At 31.9% G+C, this 19,020-nt stretch overlaps 1 protein-coding gene across 5 annotated transcripts; it reads right to left on the bottom strand.

The window, feature by feature from the left end:
- Window positions 1-12,492: 12,492 nt before the first annotated feature.
- On the bottom strand, window positions 12,493-18,814 carry ALG10 (DIE2/ALG10 family). Of its 5 annotated transcripts, none has more exons than XM_020350456.3 (9): window positions 18,573-18,812; window positions 17,217-17,455; window positions 17,023-17,111; window positions 15,567-15,900; window positions 14,203-14,473; window positions 13,908-14,045; window positions 13,619-13,826; window positions 12,964-13,106; window positions 12,493-12,886 (listed from the first exon to the last, which is right to left on the bottom strand). In XM_020350456.3, the coding sequence occupies exons 2-9, from the start codon at window positions 17,304-17,306 to the stop codon at window positions 12,627-12,629; spliced, it is 1,533 nt and encodes a 510-aa protein (XP_020206045.1). In that variant the 5' UTR covers window positions 17,307-17,455; window positions 18,573-18,812; the 3' UTR covers window positions 12,493-12,626. The 5 variants fall into 5 exon arrangements, with proteins under 5 accessions (XP_020206045.1, XP_020206043.1, XP_020206046.1 ...); XM_020350454.3 differs by having other exon boundaries at window positions 17,217-17,442; XM_020350457.3 differs by having other exon boundaries at window positions 18,588-18,812.
- Between the last annotated feature and the right edge of the window lie 206 nt (window positions 18,815-19,020).

Raw genomic sequence — 19,020 nt, 5'->3', positions numbered from 1 at the left:
ATATATTTTAAAAATATAGGAAGTAAAAATAAAATCAATTTTTCCATTATCTTTCCTCGATTGTGATCTTATTTTTAAATTGCAGTTGTAAAAGCGAAGAAAAATTGCTGGGCAATTTTAATGAACTAAACGCTGACTCCTAATTTTAATTAACTAAGGACGATTTATACTTTAAATTAAGGTGAGCACAAATTGAAGGAATTTTAGTTGATTTAGTTTTTGTTTCTTCATTATTTAGTCTCCAATTCAAACTATTTTTGTTTTAATTCATGGAAAAGATTTACATGGACGAGGATCACATTTATATGCTATCGTTTCTATTTCACTCTTTTCTTTCTAATTATTAGACTAATCTTAATGGTAAGATTATATTAGATAATTATATACATAAGAAGGTTTTAATTAATCTAATATGATTTGATTTAGTCGTTCCATGAAAAATGTTGCCACGCGTCATCATTGTTGTCGATGCGTGTAGTCCATGCATCTAGCTCCAACGAGACCTACTTGTCATTGTCATCATAGAACTGATCCTTGGAGCCTCCTAAGTCCGTTCCACGAGTTAGTGACGTCCTATTTGACTTAGATTTTAGTAGATCTGAGTTTTGAGTTTTTGCTCCTTTTTCGATGCAATCCACTCATCGTCGTCACCACAGAGTCACTGAAGACACCTGATTACATTTCAAGGGATGTCTGCCATGACAATTGGAAAGGGGGTCCACAAGGGATCAAATGATAGAGGAAAGTCATTCGAAAAAGGTAATCGCAGAGACTATTGTTCATACTGTAAAGATCTGGACATACCAAGGAAAGGTGCTTCAAACTCCATGGAGGAAATAACGTTCTCGGGTGCATGGGAAACAACAAAGGGTCTACTCAAAGATGGACAAATCATACTACCTCAGAATAGGAAGACACCAATCAATCCATTACTTCACCACTATTAGATCTTGATATGAAAGCTTTTAAGGAGAAATTAGATCGTTTGCAAGCAATGATTGAATCAATAAGTAAGCTATCTGGACCATGTACTATGTCCATGAAACGTAAGAGTTCTCTCCATACTATTGGTCATCTGTCTCAAGGTATTTGGATTCTTAATTCAAGAGCAACCGATCATGACACCTTTTCGTATGATCTTCAAATCATATATTAAAAGGAATAGAGAACAACTTATTACAGATGCAAATGGTCGGGGTGTACCCATATACGGCTCTAGGAATATAATTTTGGAACCATCTATTGTATTAAAGGATGTTTTACATATTTCACAACTAGCCAATAGTCTTATCTTTGTGCAAAAACTCACTAAAGATTTAAATTGTTCAGTAACATTTTTCTCATCTCATTGTGTTTTTCTGGACCTTGCTACGGGGAAGATGATTTTAACTACTAAGTAGCAAAGTGGGTTGTATCTGTTGGAGTCTAATGACCAAAACAAAACAAAGATCATAAGTCAAGAAGCTACATCTGAGACGTGGGCAAATTCTCAAATATGGCAATATCATAAAAGGCTTAGGCATCCTTCATTCAACCTTATCAAATCCTTGTTTCCTCATTTGTTTACTAGGGAGTCTATTGAGTCTTTTAATTGTGATATTTGCCAATTTTCAAAACATCATCGTGCTTCTTATTCTATTAGTAATAAAAAGAGTACTTCTCTTTTTGATTTAATTCATTCTGATGTTTGGGAACCTGCTGTAGAATCTGTTTTTGGAGCCAAATGGTTCGTTACTTTTATTGACGATTGTACTCGTGTCACATGGACATACCTTATGAAAAATAAATCAAAATTTTTTCAAATCTTTGTTAATTTTTTCCGTCTTGTCCAAAATCAATTTGAAAAAAAAAATATCAAAAGAATCAGGTCTAATAATGGTATTGAATATGTAAATCATAAATTTATCAATTTTTTGTCTCACAATGGTATTATTCATGAACTAACATATGTAAACACCCCCAACAAAATGAGGTTGTAGAAAAAAATAATTGTCATCTTCTTGAAGTAGCTAGAGCTCTTCTTTTTCAAATATTTGTTTCCAAAACTTACTGGGAAGAAGCTGTGTTAATTGCCACATATCTCATTAACAAGTTACCCACTCGTATCTTAAATGGCTTTAGTCCTATAGAGTCTCTAATGTCTTTTGTTCCCTCTTCCCCCCTAGTATCAAGTCTACCTAGTTAAGTCTTTGGATGTATTATTTTTGTTCACTCTCATCATCCTAATCGTATTAAACTAGATCTTAAAGCTCTTAAATGTGTCTTTATTGGGTATCCTTCTAATAAAAAAAGATCCAAATGTTATCATCCTCAGAGTCATCATGTCTTTATCACCATGGATGTCACCTCTCATGAAACACAAGTCTTTTATGTCAGCCCTCCACTTCAAGGGGAGAAAGCACTTGAAATGGAGGAGTTCTCCTTGTCATTACCATATTTGTTTTTGCAAGATGCTCAAGATCTAAGCAATGAAGCTACCATGGTCCACAATGCGGAAGACGACAAATTTTCTGGTAAAAAATATGAAAGAAGAAAACAACCCACTTTGGCTCTAATGCAAAAAGAATTGTCTAAACCGGGAAGTGAGGATCCCTGAAGATAATAATGAGGAGGTAAGCATTACTAAGGATTTACTCATTACATTGAGAAAGGAAAGAAGGTCATGTGTTAAATATTCATTTCTTAATATGTTTGCACTAACAATCTCTCTGATAAGCATCGAAGCTTTATCACTATCATTGATGCAACATAAATTCCTAACTCAGTCTAGGAAGCCATGAAAATTGAACATTGGACTCAAGCCATGAGAGAAAAGATGAATGCATTAAAAAGAAACTTAACTTGGGAGATTAGTGATAAACCAAGAGACAAAAAGGTTGTAGGGTGCAGATGGATATTCATAATGAAACATAAGACAAATGGAACAATAGAAAGATATAAAACTAGATTGGTGGCAAAAGGTTACACCCAAACTTATAGGATTGGCTATGAGAAGACATTTTCCCTAGTGACAAAGATGAATGTAGTTCGAGTTGTTCTTGCTTAGTTACTCATTTTGGTTAGGACTTACACTAATTGGATGTGAAGAATGCCTTTCTTCAAGGAGATCTGGAAGAAGAAGTATACATGAAGATTCCCTCAGGTTTTGAAGTGCATAATGAAAAAAACAAGGTATCCCTCCTAAAAAAAGCATTATATAATCTTAAGTAATCCCCTAGAGCATGGTTTGGAAGATTTACAAAAGCAATAGTTTCCTTGGGATACAGATGTTAGTCACGTAGCCTCGTATAACTTAAGAGGGAGGATAAATTAAGTTATCCAAATTTTCCTCCTTTTTAAGTTTTAGAGATGTTTTCTCATAAATTCAATTTCTTAGACAAATTGTATGTAAAGATTAATGATGTAGAACTACTCAAATACAATGAAATAACAAGTAATTAAAAATGTAGGAAAAGAGAATTGCAAACTTGATTTTATATTGATTCGACCAACCTTGCCTACATCCAGTCCTCAAGTCTCCCACTTGAGATTTCCACTATTCTTGTAACTCTTACAAGACTTGAATCCTCCAACACCTTGGAACTCCCTTTCCTTGTGTTGAGATTCAAAAACCAACAAGGAAAAAACTCTTTCTCCTTTACAGATCCAATGATCAATTGAGTATGATGTAGTAACTCTCTTTGAAGAGTAGATTTTACACTTTGATGATCTTAAAGAACTCTTTAGAGATTTTTCAAATGTCTTTGGTCAAGTAATTTTTGTAAATTATTTTCACAATAGAGTTCGTAACCTTTTTCTGAAAAATTGTAGGTATTTATAGACAATTATTCTTAGGTTGTGTCTTTTCATGAAGAGTTGTAACTCTTTAAATTTTTCATAAAAGATACACTGGTAATCGATTACAATACTTGGTAATCGATTACAACGGTTTTTAAGTTCAAAATGTTTGAAACGTTGTATCATTTAAATTCAAATTTTGAAGTTTCATCTTCTAGTAATCAATTACAATCATTGGTAATCGATTACTAGAGCATATTTTAACATTTGAACGGAAGTTTTCTTTCTCTGGTAATCGATTACCAGATAGATATTACTGAATTAGCTTATGAAAACTTAAGATATAGAAAACTTCTATTTTCCAATTAAAATATTTTTGTTTAATATTTTGAATACTCTTTTTGCTTTCTTTTTAAACAACTTATTCTTATATTCAAAAAGATTAAGTTTAGGTTTTCTTGAAATCCTTATTTTAATGGCCAAGTAAAATTTGCAAATTTTAAAAGTTGATTTTACATACTAAGCTAAGTAGTCAAGACTTATCTAGTTATTACTTGAGATCTTGCTTCTTAATCAACTTGTTTTAACTTGACCTTTTATTTTCTTCAATACTTTGGCATCATCAAAACTTTATGCATATGTTCTTCCACATTCTCCCCCTTTTTGATGATGACAATTCATTGTAAAGAGAAAGAAAATAAAACAGTATATTCCAATTACTCCCCCCTTAAACTCCCCTTTAGTAAAACATTGATTGATGTTACTTTTACTTTTATAAAAGAAGATGTACTTATGTTTTGAAAAAGATTGCAGAGATTAATGTTTATATTATAAAACATAAGTATCAAGTTGAGCATCAAAATAAAAAATTTCTTTTTCTTTGCAATCTTATCTATCTCTCTCCTTTGACAACATCAAAAAGCCAAGTAGATAATTAAGAAAAAATGTTATTTATTTTTTTCCTTTTGTGATCCTTTCTCTCCCCCTTTGGCAACATCAAAAGGAATCTAATAACAAAATTATTCAAAGGTAAAGAGAAAGCCAACATATTAACCAATGTTAACCAAGTTAAACTTGATGTCAGGCCTACTTGTAGATAAATAGAGAATGGATCCGATAATACCTCTATATTGTTTAATCTCTATGGATTTACCACCTTCATCTTTGTCCAAATAGCAAGTAGAGTTCATAGGTGTGGCCATTGGTTTAGCTTTTTCCATTCCAAATCTTTTGAGTAATTCCTTACAATATTTACTTTGATTGATGAAAATTCCATTTTTAATTTGTCTTATTTATAATCCAAGGAAAAAATTTAATTTTCTCATCATGGACATTTCAAATTCACTTTGTATATCATTAGAAAACTCTTTGCACAAGTAATCATTAGTAGCTCCATAAATATATGTTATCAATATAGAATTGCACTAAAAGAATGTTATCCATTTTTCTTTTGATAAATAGTGTTGTATCGACTTTTCCTCTTGTAAATCCTTTCCCTAAGAGAAATTTTCTCAATCTTTCATATCAAGCCCTAGGAGCTTATTTTAAACCATAAAGAGTTTTTATAAGTTTATTAACATGAATAAAACCATTTAGAAATGCATTTTTGACATCCATTTGATATAGTTTGAAATCCATTATAAATGCATACGCTATTAACATTCTAATGACTTCTAGTCTTGCTACAAGTGCATATGTTTCTTCATAATCTATATCCTTTAGCAACTAGTCTAGCTTTGTTTCTTTTGACTATACCATGTTCATCTAATTTATTTCTAAATACTCATTTGGTTCCAATAATTGGAAGATTATTTGGTCTAGGGACTAATTTCCATACTTGATTTCTCTCAAATTGATTTAACTCTTCTTGCATAGCATTTATCCAATGTTCATCATTTAAGGCTTCATCAATGTTTTTAACTTTATTTTAGAAACAAAAGCCAAATTATCGCATGCTTCTTTGAGAGAGTATCTATTAGTTACCTCTTTTGATATGTCTCCAATAATATTTTCAAGAGGATGATTTCTTGAGATTCTCCACTCTCTTTGAGGATTCATGTTTGGTTGATCTTCTTGGATTATTGAATCCTCATTTTCTTCATCTTTCTTGTCCTATTTTTCCAATGTCAAATATTTTTCCTTTGTTGTTGTCTCCATAGGTTACATGTTCACTTTTCTTAAGAGTAATGTCAATAAATTTTGAAGTATCTCATATCATGTGCTTGGAACATCCACTATCAATGTACCATGTTTGGTCTTTGGAATCCATCAAGACAAAGAATGGTTTGATTTTAGTACCCAAGTTTTCTTTGGGTCCTTAATATTAGTATTAATAGAAGAACCTTTTGGAATCCAAACCATATTCTTGAGATTGTTAATTTTCTTTTTAACATAGCATATACACTATGACCTTTCTTACCACAATAAAAACATGTTATAAAAAGAGAGGTAGAAACTTGAGAACTTGTAAAGAAATTCTTGTAATTGTTGTTTTTGTGGGTTGTATCCTAATCCTACTTTGTCAAATACAAATCTTTGTTTTCCTATAAGTATATCTAAATTATTTCTACCAAAGGTAAATTTTGAAAGGATACTTCTTAAGTTATTAATTTCTTCTTTAAATTCATGACATGATGTTGTGTAACGTTGGTAATTTCCAAGTTACTTGTAGAGAAATGATTTTCATTCTTGGAATTTAACACTTTAACTTCTGATTTAAGACTATCTAACTCTTCATTTAATTTAGTAATTTCCTTTTCCATATTTGAAATTTCTTATAGGATGATACTAGTTTTGCAAGTTTTAAAGATTCCTTGTGTAAATCATCAAATGCATCTTGCAATTCATCAAAGGTAATAGAGATGTCATTGTTTGAAGAAGTTACCTCTTCACCACTACCATAGTCTTTAGCTATTAGTCCCAAATTCACAACTTCATTATCTGAATCACTTGTAGAGTCCATGTCAATTTCTTTCCAAGTGATATATACTTTCTTGTTGTTCTTATCCTTGAAGTTTTTCTTATTTGACTTCTCCATCTTCTTTTTGTAGAATGGACATTGTATTTTTAAATGACCTAGTTGATTGCATTCATAGCATCTTAGAGTTGAAGAAGATTCTTCTCCTTTCTTCTTTTTGTTGAAGTTGAATTTACTTCTATTTCCTTTATTCCTAAGGAATTTGTTGAATCTTTTTACAAAGGGACTGAAATCTTCTTCATCATTATCATCATCTTCCTCAATGTTGTCATCTTTTTCATTTTCTTCATGAGAGGATGAAGATGCTTTAAGTGCTATACTTTTCTTCTTTTTGTCACTATCTTTATTTTGACTTAGTCTCATCAATTTCATTTAATGCTCTTGAAGTTTTCCAAACAGAGATGCAAGAGACATGGTAGACAAATTCTTTGAATCTGTAATAGCGATCACTTTTGGTGGTCATTCCCTACTTAAGCATCTCAAAACTTTGTTAATAAGATCTTCATTTGAAAATACTTTTCTTAAGGATGCAAGATGATTAATTATGTGTAAATCTCTTTTGCATATCTTATATATTTTCATGAGGATTCATTCTAAATAGTTCATATTCATGAGTGAGAGTATTTGTCCTAAATCTTTTAACATCATTAGTGTCTTCATGTGTTACTTCAAGTGTATCCCACATTTCTTTAGCATTTTTACAATTTTAAATTCTAAAATATTCATCAATTCCTAAAGTAGAAGTAATTATATTTTTGGCTTTTAAGTTATATTAGACCTTTCTTCTATCATTTTCATTCCATTAATCTTTGGATAAAATCCTAGTTTCTTCTCCTACCTTAGTTGAAGAGATATAAGGACCATTTTCAACTACATCCCATATATTTAAGTCAATTGATTCAATAAAAATTTGCATATGGGATTTTCAATAGTTATATCCTTCACCATTAAATATAGGAGGTCTACTAATAGAATTTCCTTCGGGAAAAAGAAAGTTTGATGAGGCCATTTTTAATGTTGAAGCTTTTAAGCCTTATACAAGATACATGCTCTTGATACCACTTGTTAGTCACGTAGCCTTGTATAACTTAAGATGGGGGTGAATTAAGTTATCCAATTTTTCCTCCTTTTTAAGTTTTAGAGATGCTTTCTCATAAATTCAATTTCTTAGACAAATTGTATGTAAAGATTAATGATGTAGAAATACTCAAACACAATGAAATAAAAAGTAATTAAGAAAAAGAGAATTGCAAAGTTGATTTTATATTAGTTCGACCAACCTTGCCTACATCCGGTCCTCAAGTCTCCCACTTGAGATTTCCACTATTCTTGTAACTCTTACAAGACTTGAATCCTCCAACACCTTGGAACTCCCTTTCCTTGTGTTGAGATTCAAAAACCAACAAGGAGAAAACCCTTTCTCCTTTACAGAGATCCAATGATCAATTGAGTATGATGTAGTAACTCTTTTTGAAGAGTAGATTTTACACTTTGATGATCTTAAAGAACTCTTTAGAGATTTTACAAATGTCTTTGGTCAAGTAATTTTTGTAAATGATTTTCACAATAGAGTTCGAAACCTTTTTCTGAAAAATTGTAGGTATTTATAGACAATTATTCTTAGGTTGTGTCTTTTCATGAAGAGTTGTAACTCTTTATAATTTTTCAGAAAAGATACTCCGGTAATCGATTACAAGACTTGGTAATCGATTACAACGATTTTTAAGTTCAAAATGTTTGAAACGTTGTATCATTTAAATTCAAATTTTGAAGTTTCATCTTCTAGTAATCAATTACAATCACTGGTAATCGATTACTAGAGCATATTTTAACATTTGAACAAAAGTTTTCTTTCTCTGGTAATCGATTATCCGATAGATATTACTGAATTAGCTTATGAAAACTTAAGATATAGAAAACTTCTATTTTCCAATTAAAATATTTTTGTTTAATCTTTTGAATACTCTTTTTGCTTTCTTTTCAAACAACTTATTTTTACATGCAAAGAGATTAAGTTTAGGTTTTCTTGAAATCCTTATTTTAATGGCCAAGTAAAATTTGAAAATTCTAAAAGTTCATTTTACATATTAAGCTAAGTAGTCAAGACTTATCTAGTTATTACTTGAAATCTTGCTTCTTGGAATAGAGGTTGCTTACTCCAAGAACGAAATTTTCATCTCCCAAAGGAAGTATGTACTTGATCTCTTCAAAGAAACAGAAAAGCTTGGATGTAGAACCTCAATAGTTCTTATATAACAGAATCATAGAATTGAAAGTAAAGACAATTCTCTTATAGAAAAGATCAAATATCAGAGATTGGTAGGGAAATTGATTTATGGCTAAAAACCTATTTTGGTCCTTTATAATAATTGTTTGTTTCAATTTAGTCCCACTTTTATTTTCGGTTTCAATTTGGTCCCAAACTAATTAATTGGTTTCAATTAGGTCCCTAATAAATTAATTGGTTTCAATGTGGGACTTGCGTCCAAATTTCTTTAACGGTGTTAACTGTTAGCCACATGGATGTCACATAGATGCATAAGTGGATGTCACGTGGATGCCAATTTTTTTGAAAATACCTGAAACCAGAACGGCCCGTTCTGAAACCAGAATGGGCCGTTCTGGATGCACTCTTGGTGTGTTAATTTTGCATTTGAAACGGACCGTTCCAGATGCAAAATTAACACACCAAGAATATAGCAGAACGAGCCTTCTAGATTCAGAACGGCCCGTTCCAAAACTGAGAATAGAATATTATTTGTTAATTTTATTAAAAAATATAATTTTGAAAAATATTTTTTTATGGTAAAAATTTTAAAATTACTTATTTTTATAAAATACAATTATCTTATAAATAGAGTAATAACTTTTTATTTTTCTCTTTCTATCTGAATAAATATTTAAGTGTCACTTTATAATTTTTTGTAACTTATTTAAAATTAGAGGAATAAAATGATAAAAATTAATAAGATAAACATAATAAAATTATTAATTTATTTTCTTTTAGTGTCCTCTAAATTTTTACATTCATTTAAAACAAAAATATTTTGTATGTTAATTTGAATTAATTTAACGAAGTATCATATGATTTTTAATTTTTTTAAAAATTTTATAAATTTGATCTATACATGAAAAACTTTTTAATTTAACAATTAAATTCTTAAAATTTTGATATAGAACATTAATTATTAAATAGAATAAATCTATCAAGACTTATTCTTGAAGTAAGTAAATTTTTTCTTCATTAAAAATGAAGATAATTTTACCATAAAATAAAAAACAATTAAACAATAAAATAAAATATATAAAAAATATTAATATATTTATTATATTAGATATAACAACATAATTAAAATATAATTAATAATATATATTTTATAAAATTATTAATATTTATATATATAAAAAAAAAAGAATGAAAAAAATTTTAGTGGGGGCAAGTGCCCTCGCTATGATTAACTTAGATCTGTCCCCGCATATGGTTGTGTGGTGAAATGTTAGTCCTGCGTATCCTCTTCCTTTACTTCAGGTTCTACCTCTTCAAGAACAGGTTGTTGTTAGGGTACATCGTTAATGACTTCAAGGAAAAATACCATGTCATTTCATCCTTTACTGGTTTCAATTAGGTCCCTAATAAATTAATTGGTTTCAATGTGGGACTTTTGTCCAAATTTCTTTAACGGTGTTAACTTTTGGCCACATGGATGCCACGTAGATGACACGTGGATGCCAATTTTTTTGAAAATACCTGGAACCAGAACGACCCGTTCTGAAACCAGAACGGCCCATTCTGAAACCAGAACGGGCCGTTCTGGTTGCACTTTTAGTGTGTTAATTTTGCAACTGGAATGGGTCATTCCGGATGCAAAATTAACACATCAAAAGTTCAACCAGAACGGCCCGTTCTGGTTTCAGAACGGGCCGTTCTGGTTCCAGTTGTTTTCAAAAAAAATTACCATCTACCTATGCATCTACGTGGCATCCACGTGGCAAACAGTTAACTCCGTTTAAATAATTTGGACGGAAGTCTCACATTAAAACCAATTAATTTATTAGGGACCAAATTAAAACCAATTAATTAGTTTGGGACCAAATTGAAACCAAAAATAAAAGTGGGACTAAATTGAAACAAACAATTATTATAAGGGACCAAAATAGGTTTTTAACCTTGATTTATCTATCACATACAAGACCGGACATTGCTTATGCAATTAGTGTAGTGAGTCAGTATGCATGACACAAGAGAGAGACACCTGCAAGCAATTGATAAAATTCTCCAGTACTTGAAGTCAAGTCCAAGAAAGGGACTATTGTTCAAAAAGGACGACACTTTAACTATGAAAATATATAGTGATGTTGACTATGCATGTTCTATCATTGATAGAAAATATACTTCTAGGTACTATATGTTTCTTGGAAATAGTCTGGTAACATGGAGGAGCAAAAAGCAAGATAAAATATCTCGTTCTAGTGTAAAAGCTAAATTTCGAGCCCTTTCTCAAAGAATGTGTGAAGGACTCTGGATGAAAATCATTTTGGATGACCTTAAAGTCAAGGTGGACAACCTCGTGTAGTTGTATTGTGACAATAAATCTGTCATGAGAATTGTCCATTATCCATAACAACATAATAGGACTAAACACATTGAGATTAACAGACACTTCATCAAAAATAATCTAGATAGAGGCTGAGGTTACCACTCATGTTCCTACAGAACTTCAAATAACAAACATTTTTACAAAAGGGCTCCCTTAGGGTAGATTTCAAGATCTTGTAGGCAACTTAGAAATGGTTGATATTCATTTACCAACTTGAGGGGAGTGTTGTAAATATCCTAATTAGAAAAAATATTTGTAGAATCTTCCTAATTAGAGAAAATATCTATAGAATCTTCCTATTTATTTTTCAACATATTATAGTTTCTTATTTCCTTATTTTGGATGATTAGATTGTTACACAGATATAATGAAAATGTAATTCGTATGAATGAAATAATAAAATCATTCTCTCTTTTCAAGTGTTGGGCACAACCATAATTGATTAAATGTTATGTTTAATCGATTATGGTTTCACAAAACTCACAAATTTGCATACAAACTCCCTAATATGCCCAAATCCAACACATTCTAACTTCCATCAACTATTATTAGGTCAAACAAATCGAACCACATCAAACCAAATACCAAAAAAAAAACAAAACAAACCCAAGAGTTTTTAAACATGCATGAAGCTCATTTTACGATAAGAGTAACTAGATCGGGTTCTTACCTGGTAGGCAAACAAGAAGCTTTGGAGGTGGGGGATTGGGGGGTGGAACTAGCAACTTCTTGAGTGGGTGGACACGACACCTTTGTGGCTTCAAGCAATAGCTTCTTCGGGTGGGTTTAGAAACAACGATAAGGGCAATTTTGACGGAGTGCTCCTCAAAACACGCACAAGAATTTCTTTTCTATTTCCACGGTCTCCAGCAAAGAAACAATATTCACAAGGGACCCTCCCTTTTTTAATTTCTTCTCTCTTTATTTCATTCTTACCAAACAAACTAACTTATTTCCACACACCCATTTCCATCCCTTCCTTCCTATTTCTCATCTACTTCATTGCAACCAAACAGAGCGTTAGAATATCCGTACTTCAGAGTATATAGTCAATCTAAAATCCTCTTTAGATTATACATAAAATATAAAATGAAAGGTAGTAATCATTAGAACTCGAAAATTAAAAAGAAAAACTAATACTTTTCTTTAAGTAATTAAAAGGATTATCATATTAATTAAGGAGATTTAAAAAATTTCTCTTGTAAAATTGGTGGTAAAAGCCTAAAAAGGGCAGTTTTGCTGTGTTACAAATCTTGTTTTTCTGATGAATTGAGTCACCATATAAACCTTTGAATTCCAGGCTCATGATCCCAATGAAATGGACGAAATAGAAACACCACCATTGTAAAGATATTGACACCAATATATAGTGTGCCTGTGAGAATCCAACTATGATCATCCCTATTGTTACAATGAAGCACCAGAAAATAGAATGGTATAGTGTAGTATCTGAACTCTATTAGTGGAGCTGGTACAAGAACAGCTGCAGTAGCCAAGAAGTATGCCAATACCCATATTTTACTTTTAATTTTTCCTGTTTGACAAAGGATAATAGTTAATCCCACAAGCAATTGAATCAAACAAGAATGCATAGTATGTCTATGTACTAACCCAGCATGTGGATGATGGAAAGCCATGAACATGTGTAAACTGGAACTAGAAGATATTTAATTGACCAGTGAGCCATGATAACTTTCCTCCAAAGGTAAAAAGGGTAGTGCCGATTATCGGCAAGGAGGTATGGATGAGCTACACTGCAAAAATTTAGAGACACAAGTCAGCCAAAAAGTTAATGTTAAACATGTTTTAGAGAATGCATCAGATATAATAAAAGTTGATTTAATATTCTTGTAGTGGAGATTTAGAATGAGTTGGACTTTATGGGAAAGCGTGACATTCATGCAACACAAGTGGAAAAGTTATCACTTGAAATAGATAGAAATGCTGGAAAACGGTATTAAGAGAATAAATAAAGGGTCCTGATAATGAGCACCTTTAGGACATTGGTTAAGGAATTAATAAATAGAATGTTTTATCAGAAATCATGGTGGTGGTGCCTTAGTAATAATAAATTGTTAGATTTTCCTATAAAAGTTTCCCACTTTTGATTAGCATTCTCCATAAGTAATAAGTTGGAAAGATGAGCTTCAGATTTCACAGTATGGGAGCAAAAACTGTAAATTCACCAGAACATGCAATTATTTGTTGACAATCAAAAGACAGATTCTGCTTGCTAGTTTACTTAGTGATCTGAGTCTGACATAACCTGAAAAAGTGTACTGAGAGAATGCCAACAACAAGGGCCAGAGACATCTGAAAGAAAAGAAGGGGCCTACTCTTCCGAAACAACATCTGAAACAGGTCCACAGCCTGGGTGATAGTGAAATGCATAGGAGCTTGAGCCAGTACAGAAACCAAACTAAAATAAAGCATCTGAGCAAAATGTGGGGTAACTGCGTGTGCTTCTTTTGCACCTGCAGTGTCAGTAGGATGTGTGAGAAAAAAGGGTCTTAGGGGCCCAAAAGATCAATAGGGTAAACAAGAAAGAATGTTACCCAGAACAACACTTCCATTCCAATAGACAAATAAAAGAAAGGCCATCAACACCATAAAAAAGGGGCTAAATGAAATTAAAAGCTCCCACTTCATGTGCCATAATGTTACAAGGATGGACCATATTTCATCAGCAAAACCTGAAAAATAATATCAATAAAGGTATTCTATATATTGCAGAAAATGGTAGGTGTGGTAGGGGATTAACTTTTTGCTATCTGTAGTTATATAGTTATAATTATTTTCTTAGGAGCATAAAATAGACCTCATGGTTTTCTTAAACACGTGAAACCAAACCTGAAGAAAAGGAAGGATAAGAAGCATGTGAACTAGATGACTGTTCAATGGTATCCCCAGATTTAACAATTTTTCGCTTTCTCAGATTGACACCCTCTGTACTTGTACTACCAGTAGCATATGCCCAACCATGCTTGATAGATACATATGACGCAGCAGTTTTTGTATCGTGCTTTCCATGAGTTGCAGAAATATTTATGATCCCAGTGCATGCAACAAAAAGCACCCATATAATATTTGTTTGTCGAATAACAACTGCAAACGCTCCAATCTATATAAATAAAATTGGATGCATTACCACCACTATAAAATAGAATGACAAATATAATTATCTATGTATTCTGTTAAAAGTATCCGTATACAGGAAGTATCTGTGAACCTATTCACCAAGAGTTGTGTTGTGTTGTAGAGGCTGAAGTCAGAAAACCAAGAGACTAAGGGTGTGTTTGATTGTGTTTTGTTTTTTGAGGTTTAAAAACTATTTAATAAAAGAATTTCAAAAACTAATATTTAGAGAATAAAGTGAGGGAAAAGTTGTGATAGTGTAAGAAAGAACATAAACAATAGAAAACTGAAAGTGCAAACCAAAACAATTAAGAGATGTTCTGGTTTTTTGATTTTATAAACTAAAAAATAGATATTGAGGAGTGCCAGCAACACACTGAACTCTCCAACACACTCATCTTAATACACTCTCTCTTATTGGTTAAAATTTATTAAAAATCACAAAATCAGGAAAGACAGTCATTAAATAGGGTATATGACCCACCAACCTTGTGTTTTCCAGTAAAATTCAACCAATTAAAGTGTGTGTTCCTAAAATTTCTCCTAGATATTATATTTTAAAACAGTTCAAAAACTACTCTTCTCAAATAATTTATTTATAAAAACAGAAAATAGATTTCAAAAATAGGATTCAAACAGGCCCTAAGAAGTTTGTGATCTAAAAGCAAACATCCAAGAGATAAGGGATAACAAGGATCCATTTTAACTCAGAATAGCTATAATGAAGGAACTAATCCTATAAAAGTTGTTTCTTTAATGAAATCAAACTATAAAGAAGAATTGATATAGTAATTTTTTAACTTAGTTCTGGAATGAGCACACATACATATATATTCTTAGTTATAAGTACAGAGGATCATAAGGAGAAACAAATTGGGTCTTTGCAGTTAATATGTCCAATAACAACAAAAAGTAGGCATCTGTATCTATATTCATTGTGTTAAAAAACGTAGGTCCAACTGTTTTAGAAGTGCCACAAGATAATAAAATAAAGGAACTTGGATAAAAATAATATACACAAATAAAAAAAGATCAATTTATATATTTGTTTACAACGTTAAAATCTAAATATACCTTACCAATGCACTAAACCAGTAATTTTTCTTCAAACTTGCAAGATACATAGCCAGCACTGCAGTAACAGATGCAACATCTGTATAATAGAGAAAAGTGAAGAACCAGTGAAGGGGGTACAGGGATAGGACCACTGCATGAAGCATCACCTTCCTATCATTAAGGGTTGGCTTCAAGTGAGTAACTATGTCATATAGAATTACACTGCAGACAACTGCTAAGACACCATTAACTGATCGAAGAATTGCAGTGGAGCACATGTCAAAAAATGATGAAGCAGCTTCTAAATAGTAAAAGCCTGGAAATAAAGAAGTAACATGGGCAAGTGAAAGATAGTACCTGCAAAAGATATTAAATTGTAAGGATCATTCTTGATATTTCATAATTCATACTACATTATACTTCCAAATTTTGATATTTTATCTTGGCATAACTGTTTAAGTTTGCTCAATCTTCTGATCCAGAGATTTTAGCAGCACTTGAAATATTATCTTCTAGTGACCAGATAGTTACAAAGAGTATAAATTGTATGGTATACAGTTTTCAATTATTCAAAGTGGCCCAAGTTCTTTTCCGTAAGATTTTAGGATTCATTCACTCAAGTGGAAAAATCATTGCATAATCTCATGTTTCCTTCCAGGAGTATGGTTATCATTTCTCAATCATACTACAGTTAATTAAACAGTGCAAAGTTATAAATTGCTATATTTGGAATTTTTTATTATCTTGAATACATGGATGATGCTTCAAGTGTGCTTAATCATAATCATTAAGAAGAATGCTCAGACCAGAAAAAGCTTTCTCTATATATATGTCAACTGTCACCAACTGCAATTCCAGCTCAAGCACAGAAGCAGACCAAAAAATTTAGAACTGTGCCTAGAAAACACTAAAAACACCCCATGGTTCCCATCTTGTCTGGAAAATATCCAAATTGATCCCATATTCCTATAAGTAATAACTGCTTTGTCAAATGCACATGAAACATAGTAGGTGTGCCACAATAAAATAAAAAAAAATAGTAATATAATACAAATATTGCACTGAAAGTTCAACATACCCTAAATATTGATATCTAATTTATTATTTATGAATGATTTCATACTTTTTGTTCTTCATCCTACATTATTCCTTTTTCCATTTGTTTTCATTTCATCAGACATATGCAGTTCTTTTTTTATGGTTAGTAAAATTAGTAAAAGTTTGGGGGAGGAGAGGCTGCCACATTCCAAGGACAAGGCATGCCACATGTTCCAACGAGGATAATACAACCAGAGCCAAGGGAGATTGTTGTCAGTGAAAGCTGAGACTAAGCCTTTCAGGCAAAGTGCTTCAACCATTTGTAGCTGAACTAACCTCCTTTGGCATAACAAATAAGTAGTTGCATATAAACTAGTGGGATCAAATTTTTCCTGAAGATGGGACTGGAGGTAAAGGTACCAAAGAGAAAAGAAAACATACAGGCCAGGAGGAGTAGTAATCATAGGGTCCCAACTACCAAAATTTCCTTTGCAGTACTGCTGTGCCTGTGGTATATGAAATATCTCATCCTGCAAATCATGGATCTCAATCATATTGAATAAAGGGTAAATTTCTTCAGTATGAATTTAAGTATCAACAACTGTCTGCTCCCAGTTTAATAAACTTTTTCTTACCATATATGGCTCAGGAACTATGCGATTAACCATTATGGTGGTAGGAATAACCCATAAGCTCACTATTGCTGCAAGAGCTATTTTTCCCATTTCCCTCTCTATCTTCAATAATGACAGAGGACCACGATGGCAACTATATTTCCAGATGTCAAAAAGTGTATATCAATGTCAACTGCAACAGCTATGATTCTGCACGCTCATGCTTAATTGTCACCGTAAAGTTTCCCTGAATAACCAAACTGAAGAAGCTATATGAACTGTATAACTGATGTAGAAATCATTGTCGTGAGAACAAAATTGAAATACCTAAACAGGGAATACTGCAGTGACATTTACATATCTACCACATGACAATCACAATAGACCCATAATAGGGTGCTTTGCCTTGTCAAAACTAAAAACATGCATATTTCAAAGGCAAAAGAAACATCCAATCTCCAGATAACAAATAGGCATTCAAAATCAGCCCAAACCCCAAAATCAATTTCTAGTTAGTACAAAATTATTCCATTGAATGACAAGCCTTCTATGCAAGTTATAATTTGCTTCTGACCAAGTCACAGTGATAATAAGAAGTTTTTGGGAAGTAAATAGAATTGGGGGATAAAAGCTGTAGAGTCTAAGTTGGCTGTGTTACATGCAGATAATATAGCAGCTGGTTAGGGAATTCGGGGCCATGAAAAGTCCAAATAAACCAACTGCCACGTAAATCATTATAATCAGCAGAAAGTTCACATCTGCCAGCGTGGTAAGTCTCGGTCCCTTAGCTTATTGCAACAGTACAGAAAATCAACACAAAAAAAAGAGTGAAAGTCCAACAACCTTACACAGAACCATGTATCATATCATATAGCCCTGAATTCCTTATAAACCCTCCAAAGACAAGTTTTCTTTTATTTTATTTTTCCCAAGAATTTCTCAAACTCCAACTTTTATAACATCTCATCCTACCCATCGATAACAATGTTTAACTTCTCATCATAAATCATGTTAACCAGTCCATAATTTGATGTTAAGAACAAAAAACTTAAAAAAGCTAACTTCTCACTGCATCCATAAGCAAGTTACCACATTCCTCATCTTCCCAATCAATTAACCTAATAAAAGGTTTACACCCTCCAATCAAAGGCTCCACTGTGCATTCCCTTAAATAAAAAACGCAAATTGACAATTTATTGGAGTACCCATTTTTCCTCCAAAACGTACTCATACCCTATTAAACCCATTTGTAAAAACAGTAGTGCTTTCTATACATAGAGGCAAAATCCACAAAAGGGTTGTTGTAAAACATAAATGTGAGATAAAGGGTCATAAAAGAAGGGGCAAAAAAGCAAATCAAGCTCCAACAAAGCATACCAAAAGGGTACCAACCCAATACATGTAGAATGGCAAAGAGAAGCGGATACTGCGGAAGCGCACACTGTGATCCACGACGAAGGAAAGTGGTGACGTAAAGAGAGAAAGAAACCCCTTTGAGCCAAATTTGAAGGGGTAGTTGAATTGAAGTTGGATAGTTTGAAATGTTTTGAAAATTAAGAATATTGTTCACTGTTCGCAATTCTGGGATTTGGGTTTCCCGGCTCACAGGAACATAATAGAACAAAATGGTTAAATTATATTTTTGTATAAAAAAAATATATTTTTATCTTACTTTTAACATTCATTTTGATATTTAACTTCTAAATTTAGATTAATCTAATTTTTTAAAATAATAATTATTTTCAATTTAAGTGTAAGACACAATTTTAATTTTTTTAACTGATTTAAATTGTGAACTTGTTTAATTAACTTTATTTGTATAAAA

Source organism: Cajanus cajan, chromosome 4 (genome assembly GCF_000230855.2).
Source record: "Cajanus cajan strain Asha chromosome 4, NIPB_CcT2T_4, whole genome shotgun sequence".
In the NCBI taxonomy this organism is placed as follows: Eukaryota; Viridiplantae; Streptophyta; class Magnoliopsida; order Fabales; family Fabaceae; genus Cajanus; species Cajanus cajan.
This window is presented reverse-complemented; position numbering and strand designations above follow the sequence as displayed.